Here is a 16,963-nt window from a genome sequence, read left to right on the forward strand (position 1 = left end):
TTTCTGGGAAGATAAATATTTTGACTCCTAAGTAGGAGCAGGCAGAAACTATTTATTACCCTATGAAAATGTTTCATTCAATCCAATCTCTCCCTTTCGCACTTGCAATGTGTAGGTACAAATAATTACAGGCCTCAGTTAGGTTAGTTAATTGCCTAACTACCAGATATCTGGACATAGTCAGGTAGACATCTAAAATACATAACTTGGGTCTGAGGTTATTTGAATCCAGAAAATCATGAGTGTACAAATGAAGACAGAGTTAAGTGGAAGTCAGACTCACTCTCTCTTAAATAAAGGAAAATGCATTAAGACATTTCTTACCCCTGGACTGTAGAGGAAGCAGACTTTGTCCATGGGAGTTTGGTGGTATGACCACCATAGCTCAGCACAGTGCCTTCCTTTGATACACGGAGTTGCACATGAGGATCCAGGTTGGTAATTTCAAACAGCACGAAGTGATTTCTATTTCTCCCAAGCTTACCAGTCACAGAGACTCCTGAAAGTGCCATTAATGTAGACTAGTCAAGGGACACAATATTAATAATAAGTAAAAAACCAAACCAAAACAAAAAAGCTATTGTTACAGCTCTTTTGTAAGTGTGTTGTATTTAAGGGGCCAAAATTCAGCTCCTGGGCTGCATCCTGTTCCAATTTCCTATTCACATTTGCAGAATTTACTCTCCAGAAGTCCTCTATGGCCACAGTAATGGAAAAGTCATTTGGGGCCAATGGTAATGGCAGCATATATGCCCTCTGACCTGCAGGGACATATGTCTTACGCAGATTACTCTTGACCTTGGCAGCAACAGGCAGCCTGGCCAGTGGTGCCTGGAGGGAGCCACACCCCATGAGAGCATAAGCCCATATTAATCTGACTGATGGATTGTTAATGTATGTGCACGTCTGCACTAGAAACATTAGAGTCCGAATCTGTTAAGATATACTGGTATATAGTAAAGATTAGGGACATGCACAAGTCCCAGAATTTGTATTCATAATCAGAAGCCTCAGTGGGTTGCCCAGGAGGAAAAGCTTCCAAAGACACTAATCAAACCAACCCTTTTAGTGAAAATGTTTTGTTGATAAGTTCCTAACCAGCAATAGTTACCTGTTTATATTATGTGTAAGATTTGGCAATCTCACCTTTGTCAGGATCTGATATTAGGTTTATGTAAGCTTGCGGCTGACCATCAATATTTAAACAAATGACATCATTTTGTCTGGGCAGTTGAAAGAGGAAATGTGGATATTCGTTGGCTAAAAACACAGACAGAGAGAGAAAGAGAGAGCTCTTAATGTTAATAAAAAAAAATCCTAATAGTGCCAATATTGCAAGTGTTAGTAGTATTGAGTCAATCGGTTCTACAAAGAATGCCCTTCTAGAATGTGGGAAATGGAATTCTAGTTAGGAGTGAGAACAAAAAGGGTTGTGTAAATGAGTAGTTTTCTATAGTCCTGAGTGGCTGGTGTTGTAGCGGGGTAGAATATTTATTTCGTATTTTTAATTTACTACATAGGTGCATAATTAAACTTAAGGGAAAGTCCAAAGAATTACAAATGCATTATTGTAAAAATCAATATGCAACTAAATGTATAAGGTGGCTACATAGAGTTGCCAACTGTCTAATTGTACAAACCCAAACACCTTGCCCCACCCCTGGCCCACTCCTTCCCCACGGCCATGCCCTGCCCCTTCTACGAAGCCCTGCCCTCACTCACTCCATCCCCCTCCCTCCATCACTCGCTCTCCCCCATCCTCACTCAATTTCACCCAGCTGGGGCAGGAGCTAGGGTATGGGAGGGGATGCGGGCTCTGGGCTGGGGGATGGGGCCAAGGGGTTTGGAGTGTGGAAGGGGGCTCTGGGATGAGCCTGGGGCAGGGGGTTCAGGTCCAGACTCTGGTAGGGAGTTTGGGTGTGGGAGGGAGCTCAGGCAGAGGGTTGGAGTGCGGGAGCGGGTATGGGCTCTGGGAGGGAGCTTGGGTGCGGGAGGAGGCTCAGAGCTGGGGCAGGGGGTTGGAGTGCAGGAGGGAGTACAGGCTCCGAGAGGGAGTTTGGTTGTGGGAGAGGGCTCTGGGCTGAGCCTGGGGCATGGGGTTGGGGTGAAGGAGGGGGTACGGGCTCTGGGAGGCAATTTTGGTGCGGGAGAGGGCTCAGGGCTGGGGAAGCGGGTTGGCCTGTGGGAGGGGGTGTGGCCGAGGGGTTCAGAGTATGGGAGAGGGCTCTGGGCTGAACTTAGGGCAGGGTGTTGGAGTGCAGGAGGAGCAGGGATGCCCAGAGGGGGGAGCAAGTGGGGCAATTTGCAGGGACCCCCACGAGAGTTTTTCGGTGTCCCTAGAGCAGGGTCCTTCACTCACTCCAGGGGCCCCGGAAAACTCTCACGGGGCCATGGCCCCTGGAGCATCTTCCGTGGCAATTCGGTGGGGGGGAGGTCCTTCCGCTCTGGGACCCACTGCCGAAGTGCCCTGAAGACCCGCGGCGGTGGGTCCCGGGGTGGAAGGACCCCCTGCCGCAGTGCCTGGTCTTCGGCGGCAATTCAGCGGTGGGGGCCCCCTGCTGCCGAAGACTCCAGGCCCCCTGAATCCTCTGGGTAGCCCTGAGGAGGGGGTGTGGAGTGCGGGCTCTGGGAGGGAGCTTGGGTGTGGGAGGAGGGCTGGGGCAGGGGATTGAGGTGCAGGAGGAAGTAAGGGGTGCAGGCTCTGGCCGGACAGCGCTTACCTTGGGTGGCTCCTGGAAGCAACTGGCATGTCCAACTCCTAGGCTCAGGGGTGGCAAGGTGGCTCTGGGAGCTGCCCCTGCTTGCAAGCACCACCCCCACAGCTGCCATTGGCCACAGTTCCTGGCCAATGGGAGCGGCGAAGTTGGCGCTCAGGGTGGGGGCAGCACACAGAGATCCCCTAGCTGCCCCTGCGCCTAGAAGCCAAACATGCCGGACGCTTCTGGGAGCAACGTAGAGCCAGGGCAGGTAATGAGCCTGCCTTAGCCCCACTGTGCTGCTGACGGGACTTTGGCCTATTAAACTCTCCTGGATTGCTTTTAATAGTCACCGTCACATTGAGGCCAATTCCGAGAGACTCCCAGCCACTCCAGGAGGATTTGCAACCCTATGGCTATATGGTGTCATTGAGTTTTAAACAAAAGCCATAACTGAAATCAACCATGTAGCATCAAGGTGCTGATAAGCATTTCTATAGTTAAAAGACATGTTAATTTTTTAAATTTAAAGTAGGATTAAAATTCCACAATTCATTGACAGAATATAGCCTCCACACTTAGCATAATTATTGTTCAATCTATTACTTTTTAAATAAAATAGTTACTTTTACAGAGAAAGTAATTAAAAATAAATAAATAAAATATTGTGCAGTGGACACATCCAATTCCTTGAAATCACACACACAATCATAATTTCTTTTGTTTTCTTTTAAAAAAAACACATAGATTTTTAAAGTAAAAGTCTATGGGAAAGATATATTAATCTTGTTGATGTTGAAGTTCAAGTTGTGCATTTGACTGCAATTCTGAGGATGCGTTGATTATCTATTGGAGTTGAAAGAGAGTACATTGTGTAGTTGACAAGTCTGAGCATGTGATTGGGTGTTGTAATGTTTGTGTGGTAAAGAACACGCATTAAGGTTGAGCTGAATGTTAATGTCATCTTTACTGGTGATTTCCTTGATGTTTAGTGATCGCATTGATAGGAAATACATCAAGTAACCTTAACTGTAAATTAAAGAAGTTTTTATTTTGGGAAATATAATATTGACATCATTTTTTTCCTACAACCTTAGGGATGTGCGTAGCATCTTTTGGTCTGCATACCATTGTGAATATGCAAGGCAGAATTCATGCACATCATTTATACACAAACTGTGTCTCACAATATGAGAGAGAAAATGGAATGATATTACTAACTATTGTATTAGAAATGGTATTTGATCACATAATTAGAAACTGTGCTTCTGATTCTGCTCACTTACACCAATTTAACACCAATGAATTTAAGGGAGCTAGCTCCTGATATACAGAAGCAAAAGTAAGATCAGAATTAGGCTACATATCATCATGCATATGCACAAAGGCTAGATTTAGCATTGTACATACTACCTTAACTTTGGCATTTCCTGATTTTTGGGGCTTATCCATCATAATCTTTATCAACTCCTATGGAAGCTTGTTTCATTCCATGTGTGCCTTAGGAGACGGGTCTACTGAGGGGAGGGGAAATAAGTATTTTTCTTTTCAGAAAAGACAAAGGACCTGGCTCTTCTTTCCACTTAAGTCAATGGCAAAACTTCTGTGACTGCAGAGGAAACAGCGTCAAGCTCCAAAATGGTAAGCAGAGACACTAAGTTTCAAGAATATTTAGTACAAACAGTGAAGAATAAAAAAGATATATAAAATTATTATCTGTTTGAGCAGGGAGCTAAGAGTCAGGACTTCTTGGTGATTGACTATTCACGTGACTTTGGACTAACCCCTTTATCTTTCTTTGTCTGAGTTTAAACTATATGTAAAAAGGGAATAATACTACCTAACTCCCTCCCAGGGATGTAGTGAAGATTAATTTACTTACGGTTTGTAAAGATCTTTAACATCTTCATGAGAAAAATGTATTCTATTATTTATGCTAAATAAAAGCAAAATCAGCTTGTTTTCCTGATACAATCAAGGTGCCTATTCAATGGGTACATTTCTCAGTGTTTTCACCTTATGGAGTTTTGTTGATGTGTTAATTGTAGTGAACAACATGTAGCTTGTTTTGTCAACATTTAGAGTTTTAAAGCAATATTATGACATATATTACTTACTAAGAAGCTGTGCTGTTGTTTGAACAGTCCTGAAAACTAAAACGTTTAAAATTTAGATTAACATTTCAATAAAACTTTTTTTTTCATTTGAAATATTTAATAAGGGACAATGTTGTACCAAATAATTTTAAGCAGAACTCTCCACTGATTTCAAGAGAGTTCTGTTTAAAAATAAATGCCACAATATGGACCAAGGAAAAGCAACATATCACATTAGACTTTTGATGTTCAGGGCTAAACCCTGTTAGAAAGGGCTTGGAAATGTTGTATTTGTGCTAGTTCCATTTAGTGTTGGTGAATGATCCTGGATTAACAGACCTGGAAATGTATGTTGTGTATCCACAAAAGAGAAAGAACATGGACACCAGCGTAGTAATCTACCCCACTAAAGTGTATCTCTCAACCTGATCTAGACAGACCACTGTTTCGAGATAAGAAGGTAGTACAGTGTTCATGCACGTTCCATTTTTTTAGTCTATACTGGGACCAAGACCAATATTTTTAGTTATTGCCAATTGTAATGGTGGATTTTTTGTGATTTGGATTCCTTCTCACTAGGAACAAATAAGTACACCTAAAAAACAGAACAGTTACTAGATGCTGGTAATTTTTGGTCACTGCCAACTTGGGATAGATTAGTTCAATGACGAGAAATAAGAGATCACCCATTGTTTTATCAATTCAGAGTCATCCACACACCCCAAAATTCACAGTTAAAATTAATTCTTATAACGTACTGTCTGGTGAGTGTTCTGGTGTGTCAAACAGTATAGCTCTTTGACCTAATATATTGAAAGAAGAGACCAAAATTTAGAAGATTTTTTAAAATTGGAATTAGTATTATTAAGCAAATAGTTTTTCAATTTTCTGTTTATGGGATATTGCCCACATTTCCGTCCCTCTCCATCCTGTAGTTGTGGGTCTGACCTATATTCTAGAGAGGATTTCTCAGGGAGAAGAGATGTATTTTTTCCCCTCTCCAGCCCATGGGGCAGCACTGGGTCTGCACCATGGCTGCTGCTCTGAATCTGCAATAGCATTTGCAGCTCTTGCTCCCTCCCCACATGGGGAAATGGCCAGTGGATTCACTGACCATCCATGCAGCCTCTTTACAGTGGCCTTGACCCCTTGAACCATGACCCCACCCCATGCGCAGCAAAACTGTACCAAATCCACTGAGCTGTGGATCTGAGGACAAAATATGTCACTAAGAAAAGTTAGAAATTATCACTGATAAAAACAAATAACCAGGTCCACTATGATTAAAGATCATGAACTGTAATTGTGTCCTCATATAGTCATCTATAAAACATGTCAGTGCAAAGTCATTGGGAAAGGATGATGATGGGTGGGAATCCTGCTCCATATGTCTCCAGGGTAAAGAACACAGTAACAACAAAACAAAGTAACTTACCAGTTTTCGGTGCTCTATGAACGTAATCTAAAACATGAGGATTTAAGAACAAGGTTCAGTGACCACCCAATGCAAAATATTATGAATGAAGCAGTTTCTATGAGAAAATCTCTCCCACCCTTGCGTGTGTACATACTTTAATTGTAAAGCACCCTTTCCTCCAAACTTTCAGATGGTCCCCTGAATGCATGCAGACATTCTGGCTTTTGGGTCCTGATCCTACAAAGCCTCCTGCATAGATCTGAATTCCCTGCACCCTCATAGGCCATAATGAAAGTTGAGGGCATTTAACCCCTTGCAGGATGCAGAACAATGGTGCAATTTCTGGTTTTATGAAGCTAAATGCACTTGTTTTCTGTATCAATGTCTTTTGTTGGCTTGAATTGCTGTGGCTTTGGGGTCACTCAGCTACTTCAGTGCCTCTGTGATTTAGAGACTCCTTGAATGTCTTGCTGCTTACACAGTAGCAATTTCTGTTCTTGATTTTTAAATTACATTAAAAATGATGAACTTGAAGCTGTAAATTCACTTACCCCTGGCTAGAGAAACATCAAAATATCCATCACTTCTTACTGGAGAGGAAAAGTTCAATAATTTAAAAGAATTCTGCATTCTTTCTTATCAGTTTCAGAACCAGAACTCAAAGTGGATGTGGGATTTTTTTTTATTCCCAAATGAATGTCCTTGTGCATTACACAAGAGCAGGGTTAAGGCTGCTGTGGCAATTTAACTCTGTATTTCTTAACTTATGTGATTAAACCCTAAAATAAATGTTTCATTAATATAATTGTTGTATATAGCTTACATTTATTTTCTTTGGACAGCTAGGTGACTTGAGGAGCAAGGGCTGATCCAAAGAAATACCAGTGTTCCCTATTTCAGTCATTGATAACACATTTTGGTTCCTAGTGTAACCCACTTGCAGGTTGGAAGGTTGAGAAGTTTGGTTTTGGTAGCTGAAGATTAAAAACCAATAGCTGAAGTAGCAGGGGCAGGAAGCTTTTGGGGCAGGAAGATCTGAATTTTATCCCAGCTGCCATGAGTTCTGAATGACTCTGGCATGCAGCAGAGTGACAACAGTAAAGTCCTAAGTGGATATGGATTTACTTCCGATCCATATAGTCTCATTTTACTGTTTAAATAGTTTTCAGAACACAGGAGTTGCCATCCCAAATTAGTTCAGTAGTCCATCTAGTCCAATATCTGTTCTCCAATTGTGATCAGTACCAGGTGCTTTGGAGGATAGCATGAAAGCTCCAGCGTAGATAACTATGCACCAACATATATCTGCATGGGGGAAGTTTTTCCTAACCCCAGACACCTAATGTCTATATGTCCCTTATGTATTTTTATTCTATCACATATAGCTACTAGAATTCTCCTTATCTATATAAATGTCTAATTCTTTTTAAAAAAATCTTTCAAAACTATGGGTTTCAATTATATCTTGTGGCAACAATGCACAATTTGATATGCCAGGTACTGTCTTTTCAAGTTGCATGTACAAACGAATCCAGAGCTGTGGATGAGTCCTATGTATTTCCCCAGTTACATCTGTCAAAAATAGGTATCCAGAGTGATGTTATATCTCACTTTGTAGACAAGTCTGGTATGCATATAGCTGAATGCTGGTTGTGAAGGCTAGGACTATAACAATGTTTAAAAGGGGACTGGATAAATTCATGGTGGCTAAGACCATAAATGGCTATTAGCCAGAATGGGTAAGAATGGTGTCCCTAGCCTCTGTTCGTCAGAGGATGGAGATGGATGGCAGGAGAGAGATCACTTGATCATTGCCTGTTAGATTCACTCCCTCTGGGGCACCTGGCATTGGCCACTGTCAGTAGACAGATACTGGGCTAGATGGACCTTTTGTCTGACCCGGTACGGCCGTTCTTATGTTCTTATATGTTATGGTGAAATCTATTCCCTGTGTGGATTAAACTATGTATAAAACCTTGAATTGTGTTTATTACTGGCATTTATTTTCTACAACTTACTTGTAAGGTTTTATTGATTTTATTTTCAGAGGTTTAAAATTTTAGTAATTTTTAAAAATAGGAAAATTACTTTAAAATACTATTTTGTCCTAAATATATATGCCTGTAGATCATATTCTGTTAGTAAATTAGTATCAAAGAAACATCCACAATCATCATCATAAACATGAGACTGAAATGTGTTTTTTAAGCCTGATGTTGATTTAAACCTTTATACGATTATTTTAAGCAAACAAACAGATAATTAAGAGAGTAGCGTACTGGTGAGAATACTAACAGGATAAGCGTGCAAGCCTCCATCCATTAGTAAATGGAGAAAGAGAATACTGTATCTGAATTACATTTCAAGCTAGCATCACGCTTATTATTGGTAGCATTTTAAAAATGAGATGTTTCTTACTACTGTTGCTCTCTTCTTCTCCTTCCCCCAGAAAATACATTACATTTTTTACTGACATCTGCTGAGGTTTCATGTATCTGTATTTGCACTTGTCACTGCAAAATATAGGGCTGACTATGTGCCCACTCATCCTTAGTTAAGTGCAGAAAAGTTGAGGAACTGAAGGTGTCATGAACATACAGTGAAGGGTAGCATAAAATCCCTCCTTTGCCTGTAAAGGGTTAAGAAGCTCAAATAACCTGGTTGGCACCTGACCAAAAGGACCAATAAGGGGAGAAGATACTTTCAAATTTGTGGGGGAAGGTTTTTGCTGTGTGCTCTGTTGTTGTCCTCTCTGAGACAAAGAGAGAGACCAAGCGAGCAATCCAGCTCCTACTGAAATGATACATCTAATATTACAGAAAGAATAATAATAGCAAGGAAATGCGTTAGATTATTTTTTGTTTTAGCTTGTGAATTTTCCCTATGCTAAGAGGGAGGTTTAGTCCTGTTTTTTTGTAACTTTAAAGTTTTGCCTAGAGGGGAATCCTCTGTGTTTTAAATCCTATTACCCTGTAAAATTACCTTCCATCCTGATTTACAGAGGTGCTTCTTTTACATTTTTCTTTATAATAAAGTTCTGTTTTTAAGAATCTGATTGGGCTTTTAGTATCCTAAAAACCCAAGGGTCTGGTCTGTGCTCACCTTGGTTACCTATTTGGTTGGTATATTATTCTCAAGCCTCCCCAGGAAAGGGGGTGAAGAGGCTTGGGGGGATATTTTGGGGAAACAGGAACTCCAAGTGGTCCTTTTCCTGAATCTTTGTCTAATTCACTTGGTGGTGGCAGCATACCATCTAAGGGCAAGGAAGAATTTGTGCCTTGGGGAAGTTTTAACCTAAGCTGGTAGAAACAAGCTTAGGGGGTCTTTCATGAGGGTCTCCACATCTGTACCCTAGAGTTTAGACTGAGGAGGGAAGCCTCATCTCTTAGAAGTGGAGAAAGCACTATTAAATAACGCTGTAGGAAACCATTCTGCAGTGAAATTAAATGGGTGACATTCTGTATCTGAGGGGAACGCCCTGCATCCCCATGTTCATCCTTATCATATGATTGTGTGGTATCCAATGCAAATTTTGTCATGTCGGATGTCTTCAGGAGGCTCATGATGCACTGAGCATTGTTGTTATGGTAATGTTATAGGTTGTAATTTCATGTCTATAGTTATGAGGCTGAAAATGTATCCTCATGGTTTAAAACAAGCCCAGGCAAAACTCTCCAGGAACAGAGGGGCAGTTCACACCTCATCAGGGCACGTATGGGACAAACCCAGCCCAGCCTCACAGGAACAAAGGACACTGGCCTAGGCAGCAACAAAGGATCTGTTGGATTCTTGAGTGAGTCACCCCCCTTCCCTTGGTCAGTCAGGGACTAATGAGGGAATGCTCATCTGATCCTGAAGGGGGCACAAAGCCAAAAGGGAAGAAAAGAACATGATAACAGGAAGAGACATTTGCCATGCTGGCTCTCTCTTCCACCTCCATCTACAGACATCACCAACAAGCGACTAAAGCGCTGATCAAAGGGGGGAGCTTGGCTGAAGGGAAACCAGCCAGCCTGTGGTGAGAAGCATCTAAGTTTGTAAGGGCACTGAAAGTGTTAATATCAGCTTAGAATGTGTTTTGCTTTTATTTCATTTGACCAAATCCAACTTCTTGTGCTTTGACTTATAATCACTTAAAATCTATCTTTGTAGTTCATAAATTTGTTTGTTTATTCTACCTGAAGCAGTGCATTTGGTTTGAAGCATGTCAGAGACTCCCCTTGGGATAACAAGCCTGGTACATATCAATTTCTTTGTTAAATTGATGAACTCATATAAGCTTGCAGCATCCAGTGGACATAACTGGACACTGCAAGAAGGAGGGTCCTAGGGTTGTATCTGGGACCGGAGATATTGGCTAGTGTCATTCAGTTGCACATTCCAAGGAGCAGCTTGGTTTGAGCATTGGCCTGCTAAATCCAGGGTTGTAAGCTCAATCCTTAAGGGGGCCATTTAGGGATCTGGGGTAAAAAAAAATAGTTGGGGATTGGTCCTGCTTTGGACTAGATGATCTCCTGAAGACCCTTCCAACCCTGATATTCTATGATTCTATAATATGCCAAAGTCTGTGCATGAACAGCCCAGGAGTGGGGGTTCTCACAGCAGAGCAGGGTAAGGCTGGCTCCCAGAGTCAAGGATTGGAGTGACCTAGCAGATCACTGGTCCAGATAACACCAGGGGAACATCACAGTGGTCTGTAGGTTTTTCCATCGCTTACTTCTGTGATGCTATAATTTTTGGGTATGAAAAAAACAACCAAAAAACGAAGGCATGATTTGACATGACTAGTATTGCTTGTTCAATAGGCCCAAAACTGATATAACAAGGGTGCTGCAAATCAGAATAGGGGTACATTGATCGAGCTGTGCGGGTACACTAGGAATGCTGTAAGCCAGGAAGGGGACATATGAAGAAAGAAAAGTGAGGGGAAAGTTTACAATGTGCCTATTAGACTATCACAGGCTGACTGGCTGAATTGTAATAAGGCATTCCATAACAAGAGGTGGTCATATGATTTAAAAATAAGATTTATTAACAAATTAAAATAAATCCTAACCAAGTCAAAAGAAACATGGGTCAAGTTTCCCTCATTTACTGCAGAATAATCAAGTTCTTTATGATCCATTTTTGAGATTGTCCTAAAAAAGCTTATCTTTTCCCATGTTTTTACTGCAGGAAGTTCCATATCAGAAGACTCATGCTGCCTCAGGTTCTACTGATTGGGAATTGCTGCACTCGTGGCTTTCAGTTAGTCACAGGTAGGCTAGCAAGAAGAGACAAGTGAGGGAGGATTTGATAGCAGCTTTCAACTAGCTGAAAGGGGGTTCCAAGTAGGATGGAGCTCAGCTGTTCTCAGTGGCAGCAGATGACAGAACAAGGAGCAATGGTCTCAAGTTGCAGTGGGGGGGAGGGGGGAATATCAGGAAAAACTATTTCACTAGGAGGGTGGTGAAGCACTGGAATGGGTTACCTAGGGAGGTGGTGGAATCTCCATCCTTAGAGGTTTTCAAGGCCCAGCTTGACAAAGCCCTGGCTGGGATGATTTAGTTGGTGTTGGTCCTGCTTTGAGCAGGGGGTTGGACTAGATGACCTCCTGAGGTCTCTTCCAACCCTAATATTCTATAATTCTATGATAATGGCTGTTTATAGCTAGGAAGTAAATGGTAGAGTCAAATCCTTTCTACTCCCAGCCACTGAGGAAACCACTATTTCTCTCCACTTCAGAGAAGGGGAAAAAAACAAACCCAAGAGAATATCTTTTATTTGGAACACTAATCTTTCTTTTCAACTTTAGCTGAGCTTCAGTCCCACTGCACCATTCAGGTAGCCCATATAAGGGGAAAAAAGAGGTCAGGGGAAAGTTAAGAAAGAATACAGTGCTGTAACACTGTAGAGAAAAAGCAAGAAAAAGAGTAAGTCACCTTTCACTCCCATTCTTCATTCCAATTCCTTGCCATGCCAACACATGGTAAACAATTCCCAAATGAGAATAAAAATGAATGGGAAAATATCCTCAGTGTCTTGAGGAGAGGAAGGAATAGAAGTCTCATCCTCCTACTTCCGGAGCATTACTCTCAGAGTTCCCTAAACAAGACATAGGATGGCAAGAAACCTCATTCCTTACTCTGCCATGCCCTGAAAGCTCTCATTCCCCAGACAAGTAAAAGTTCCTATTAAGGCCACCTTCTATGGCTTGCTTCAAACCAGTATTATTTGTTCTTTGCTTTTGGCAGTAGTAAGTAAAAATAAATAATTTTTAAAAAAATACAAAAATTCTAATACATATTCTCATGTTACTGCCAAAGTAACTGTAGATGCTACAGATTATATCTCTGAATTGCTTCCAGAAGATAAAATAAAGTTACAGAGATTTCCTCTATTGCAAAACTAGTTAATTACAAGACTGCTCTATGTGAGAAAATATCACCATTGCAAGTTGCAATGCTGTTCGTTTCAGCTACACCAGTGAAGCAAGATGATAAACAGCACTCACTGCAGGGTTCTCATAGTTCCCAGCACATGTCCCAACAGCTGTCAATAAAGAAGTCACTGAAGACAGTGGAGGGGGACTGTGAGATTGTGCTTATGGAGAGGAGGGGACAGAGTCATATACCAGTGCAAAGATTGCACCACCCCAATTCAGGGAATGTGAGAGCTTGTGCAGTCCCCAGGCAAGTTAGGGGAGCCCTGAGGACTGTCCTCCCACAGTTGCACTGCCCTTGTGGTTTTTGCAGGGGTGCAAAATTGCAAAGGCACACGTCTGCCCCAACCATGCCTTCTCCCTGTCCCAATATGTCCCTCCCTTTGGCCCATCCCTGCCTATCTGGCACAGAGGGGTTGTAGCACAAACATCAGATCTGACTAGAAGTGTGTTTGAAATGGTGATGATGGTGGAAAATTTCTCCAGTATAGACCAGCCTAGCAAGACCAGAAGATCTGGGTTGCAATGTAGGGCATGACTATTAAAACAACAGATACAAGTTTTCCCAAGAATGTATAGGTCCAATTTTGCTATTGAAATTAATTTTGACTTCAGTGGAAGCAGCACCAAGTTCTGTCTGTACCCTGTGTAATTTAGACCTAAAATCTTGAAGTGTACCGATTAATAGAATTAATTTTTATATGCTAGCAAACCCCCAGCTTTCATTTTAAAACATGTGACTTTCAGAGAACTTTTAAACTGTTTTTAATACAAATGGGCTAAGATTTTAGAACAAAATATATATCTAATTTTTCACTACAATCAGAATCACTAACATGAGATTTAAATGTTTGAATACTTTAGATTATTATTTAAAGAAATAATTCAGTAGCTGGAAAAGTAAGATAACTTACACATACTCTGATCATGATGCCTTCTGTAACTTAAGGCTTTCGTTATATGGCTTTTTGTGAGTTTGTTACCTGGTGGCAGAAAATACAGTCAATACCATTTATCACTTCAAAAGTTTTTTTTAACTTTTGTTAATACTCATATGAGTAAAGGCTACAGGACCAGCCCTAAAAGTGCTAGAAAGAGAGACTTCCTACTTTGGGGGGCTAGATTATTCTCACCACTCCCTATGTGGAGGTTGATGCCTTCTGTTGTTCATAGTTCACATTTTACCCCATTTCAATTATACATTTCCCAGTATCAAAATGATTCCTCAAATAAAAGACAAAACCTCATTTTAATATTTCACAGCTAATAGGACCAAATCTGAGCCTATTCATGTGTCTCTAGAAACTACAAGGGGAATCCACACTTCGTTGCTTATGTAGGCCAACTTTATTGCATCCCCCAATGCTTCCTTGCACCCCTCCATTCTTCCCCTGGAAGCTCCCTGTCTGCCACCTCCTCAACCTCCTTTATTTCCAGGACTCTCTGGAATGCCCCACTCTCTCATGCCAGGCTCTGTATTCCCCTGGTGCCCCCTGGAGAGAGTCTCTTATCATCATGTCAGATTGCCAGGGTCTGCTATTTTCCTCCACATGCAAGGGTCTGTGTGCACAGCCATTCCCCACTTAAACCATAACCTCTAATTTTCCATTTTCCTTCTTTCCGCCATATCAGGGCATCTGTGTCCTCCCCTTCCCCCCATGCCAGGTTCACCTATTCCCCCCCACCTCCTCCCTGTGCCAGGGAATCTTTTGGCCCCACCCTACTCCCCTGCAATTTCCCCCTTCCCCCACCATTATTATTTCTTTTCATTGTGTCTGGGGGATAAATCATTCTGGATGTCAACATGTTAAACTCTGTTGGGATGGGCAGAGATGAGTTAGGGTGTTGTTATGCTGGAAGATGTTAATGGGCACCATCAACCAGTTCTTTGACCTATAAACAGCTGCAGAAGTGCCTTAAACTGTGGCTCTACTAAACAGATGGCAGGAGCTCCATGTGTCCCCCATTTTCCCTCTTCTGGTTTTCCAGTTTTCCCCCATATCAGTATGTCTGTGCTCATTCATGCCTAGAACATTCTTTGAAATTTTGAAATTGATCAGATGCAGCATTCAAAAGTTATTACTTTACAGACAGATTAATTTTCCTGTGCTTCCCCATGTAGACAAGCCCAGAGAAATGCTATGAAGTTGCGTGGAAGGCCTCAAAAGTTCGGCCAATTAAGGAAAAATTACTTGAAGAGCTTAGATCGCTTACCTGAAAATCCAGTAACTCTTGACTTCTCATTATCTAGACAGAGGAGTGATGACAGATTAGGATCATAGCTTCAACCACCAGTTGCTGATGTACTCAAATGTGTTTTAGTAAACAGGAAAATTAGGGGAAATAGGAGGGGTTCATTGTCTGAATAACATGGTAAAGAATTTGTTTTAAGAGAATTGTAGATGTAGTAGACAAAAGCCCTATAAGAAGTGACATTCTTTCTAACCTCTGCGCTTTATTTACTAGTTTCAGTTTAATCAGACAGAGAAATGAGCAAAATTTTCTTGAAGTGGGCAGGGAAGGAACTTCAGCAATAAACATTTGCTCAGTATTAATTCATGTAATTAACTACTTATTTACTATTCCCCCTCCATTTCAATAGTAGTCTGAAATTAGATTTGCAGTGTGTAATCTGGTTTACATCATTGCCACCGAAAACTAGATCATGGAGATAATGGATCTGCAACTACTGATTGTATTGTTTGTAACCAAAATAGGATCATTCCAAATTGAATTTACCAGATTCAGTTGGTTTGTTTGCCAGATGGAGTTTCTGTTGATCATCAGGTTTGGTGACCACCATGGAAGTGAGAGGTGTAACAAAACTGTACTTAATAGATAGCTCCAAAGCTCGGGCAACCTGCAGGTTTTTCTGCTGTTCCTCTTGAGCTGAAATACTAATGTTGGCATTCATGACTTAAAAAAATAAAGTGACCTTTTCAGCTGACTACTAGTCGGGGTCCTCAAACTTTCTCCTAGGGATTTTCTAGTAACTTTAAATATGAGTAGTCCCATTAGAATAACTCAGCTATTCATTCTTATACAATTATGCCCATGCTCATGTGTTTGCTGTATCAGGGCCTCTGTAATTACAAGTAAACATACAAGTGGACCTTGAAAATGCATGATTTATGGACATCCCTCAATCATTTGTGGTTGGCAACACCTACACTGGATATATACTTGACTGTACTATGGAAGCTCAGTATAGTTCACATAAATAAATACTATAGCATTTCACAATAATAATCCAAAACACAGCAGCCTATAACACTGTGCAGGAATATTCACACTTTCCTTTCCCATCATGTGAATAAAGAATCTATGGTTTGTTTTTATGAAGAAGTTTATAAATTCATAATAAACAACATAAGGATTTTATTAGCTTACGATTTTTCTAGCAGCTGTTGAATGGTTAAGTAAGCCCACAATCTCTCAATGAAATTTCCAAAAATGTACTTCTGATGTTGAAATACTTTCTCCTTTTCTCTTACATTTGCTTCCTCCTTAAAAATCAGGTTACTAGTATGCTGAGAGAGAGAGAGAGAGAGAGATTGACCCTCAAGAGATAATTTAAAGACAATCATATTTTTAAGTTTCAAGACTTGACCCAGTTCAAAAATAATATATTTAAAAGATCCTGAAAAGACCAAGCAAAAAAAATTGATGTCAGCTACAGGATACTGTTTCCCCAATGAAATTTCTTAGTGTTTGGATAGCAGACAGCTGCTTACAATATTTACAATAAAACCGCCCTGCCATATTTAAAGTGCATCAGTGTTAAACTATTTAAAGTCAATTAGTTATAATAAGTCAATACATACCATCAGAGAGCTACATTCTGTAGTAGATGGGTGTTATCTTATTCTCAGTTTAGCTGCCGGAATTATCAAAAAATCTCACTCTTTGCACGATTAATTAACATGATATTTTAACAAGATATATGCCTCAATGGAATATAACAACTTAGATATCAAATACCCATTAAATAATTTCTAGTCATAACTGAATAACTTTCAGAAGCTCCAGGAAGACTAAAAGAAGGAACAGCTAATAGGACATAATAGATGCTCTATTTGTGCCACATTAATGATTACACTATTTAATTATACTCATATCTGACATTTCTTCTTCCCAAACTATTCTTTATAAATAAACCACTGTTTAGAACATGTGGTGATACTTTATGGACCAACAGAACCTCTCTCTGGTGTGTATATATCAGAAGCAGAGGTGAACATAAAATGTATACAAGATATTTTTTTTTAAAGTTTTATTGATGTACAGAAGAGACCATGGAAATTTCAAGAATATGCCCCTTCCAGTATACGTA

The 16,963-nt window shown here is 40.7% G+C and overlaps 1 protein-coding gene across 8 annotated transcripts in view; it reads right to left on the reverse strand.

Annotated features, from left to right (window-relative positions):
- Positions 1-16,963, reverse strand: part of ITIH4 (inter-alpha-trypsin inhibitor heavy chain 4) — a 44,638-nt gene that overhangs the window by 7,971 nt on the left and 19,704 nt on the right. Inside the window, exons 12-21 of one of the 8 annotated variants that reach the window (XM_039547133.1) lie at positions 16,021-16,160; positions 15,370-15,527; positions 14,845-14,877; positions 13,551-13,613; positions 6,761-6,799; positions 6,228-6,254; positions 5,551-5,595; positions 4,814-4,849; positions 1,147-1,260; positions 325-499 (exon numbers count right to left, since the gene is read on the reverse strand). In XM_039547133.1, coding sequence (XP_039403067.1) covers positions 325-499; positions 1,147-1,260; positions 4,814-4,849; positions 5,551-5,595; positions 6,228-6,254; positions 6,761-6,799; positions 13,551-13,613; positions 14,845-14,877; positions 15,370-15,527; positions 16,021-16,160 — 830 coding nt within the window. Of the gene's footprint in view, positions 1-324; positions 500-1,146; positions 1,261-4,813; positions 4,850-5,550; positions 5,596-6,227; positions 6,255-6,760; positions 6,800-13,544; positions 13,614-14,844; positions 14,878-15,369; positions 15,528-16,020; positions 16,161-16,963 lie in introns of all 8 variants that reach the window. The other 7 variants (XM_039547132.1, XM_039547137.1, XM_039547135.1 and 4 more) reach the window with 7 other exon arrangements.

The sequence above is a fragment of the Mauremys reevesii genome, linkage group 7 (genome assembly GCF_016161935.1).
Source record: "Mauremys reevesii isolate NIE-2019 linkage group 7, ASM1616193v1, whole genome shotgun sequence".
In the NCBI taxonomy this organism is placed as follows: Eukaryota; Metazoa; Chordata; order Testudines; family Geoemydidae; genus Mauremys; species Mauremys reevesii.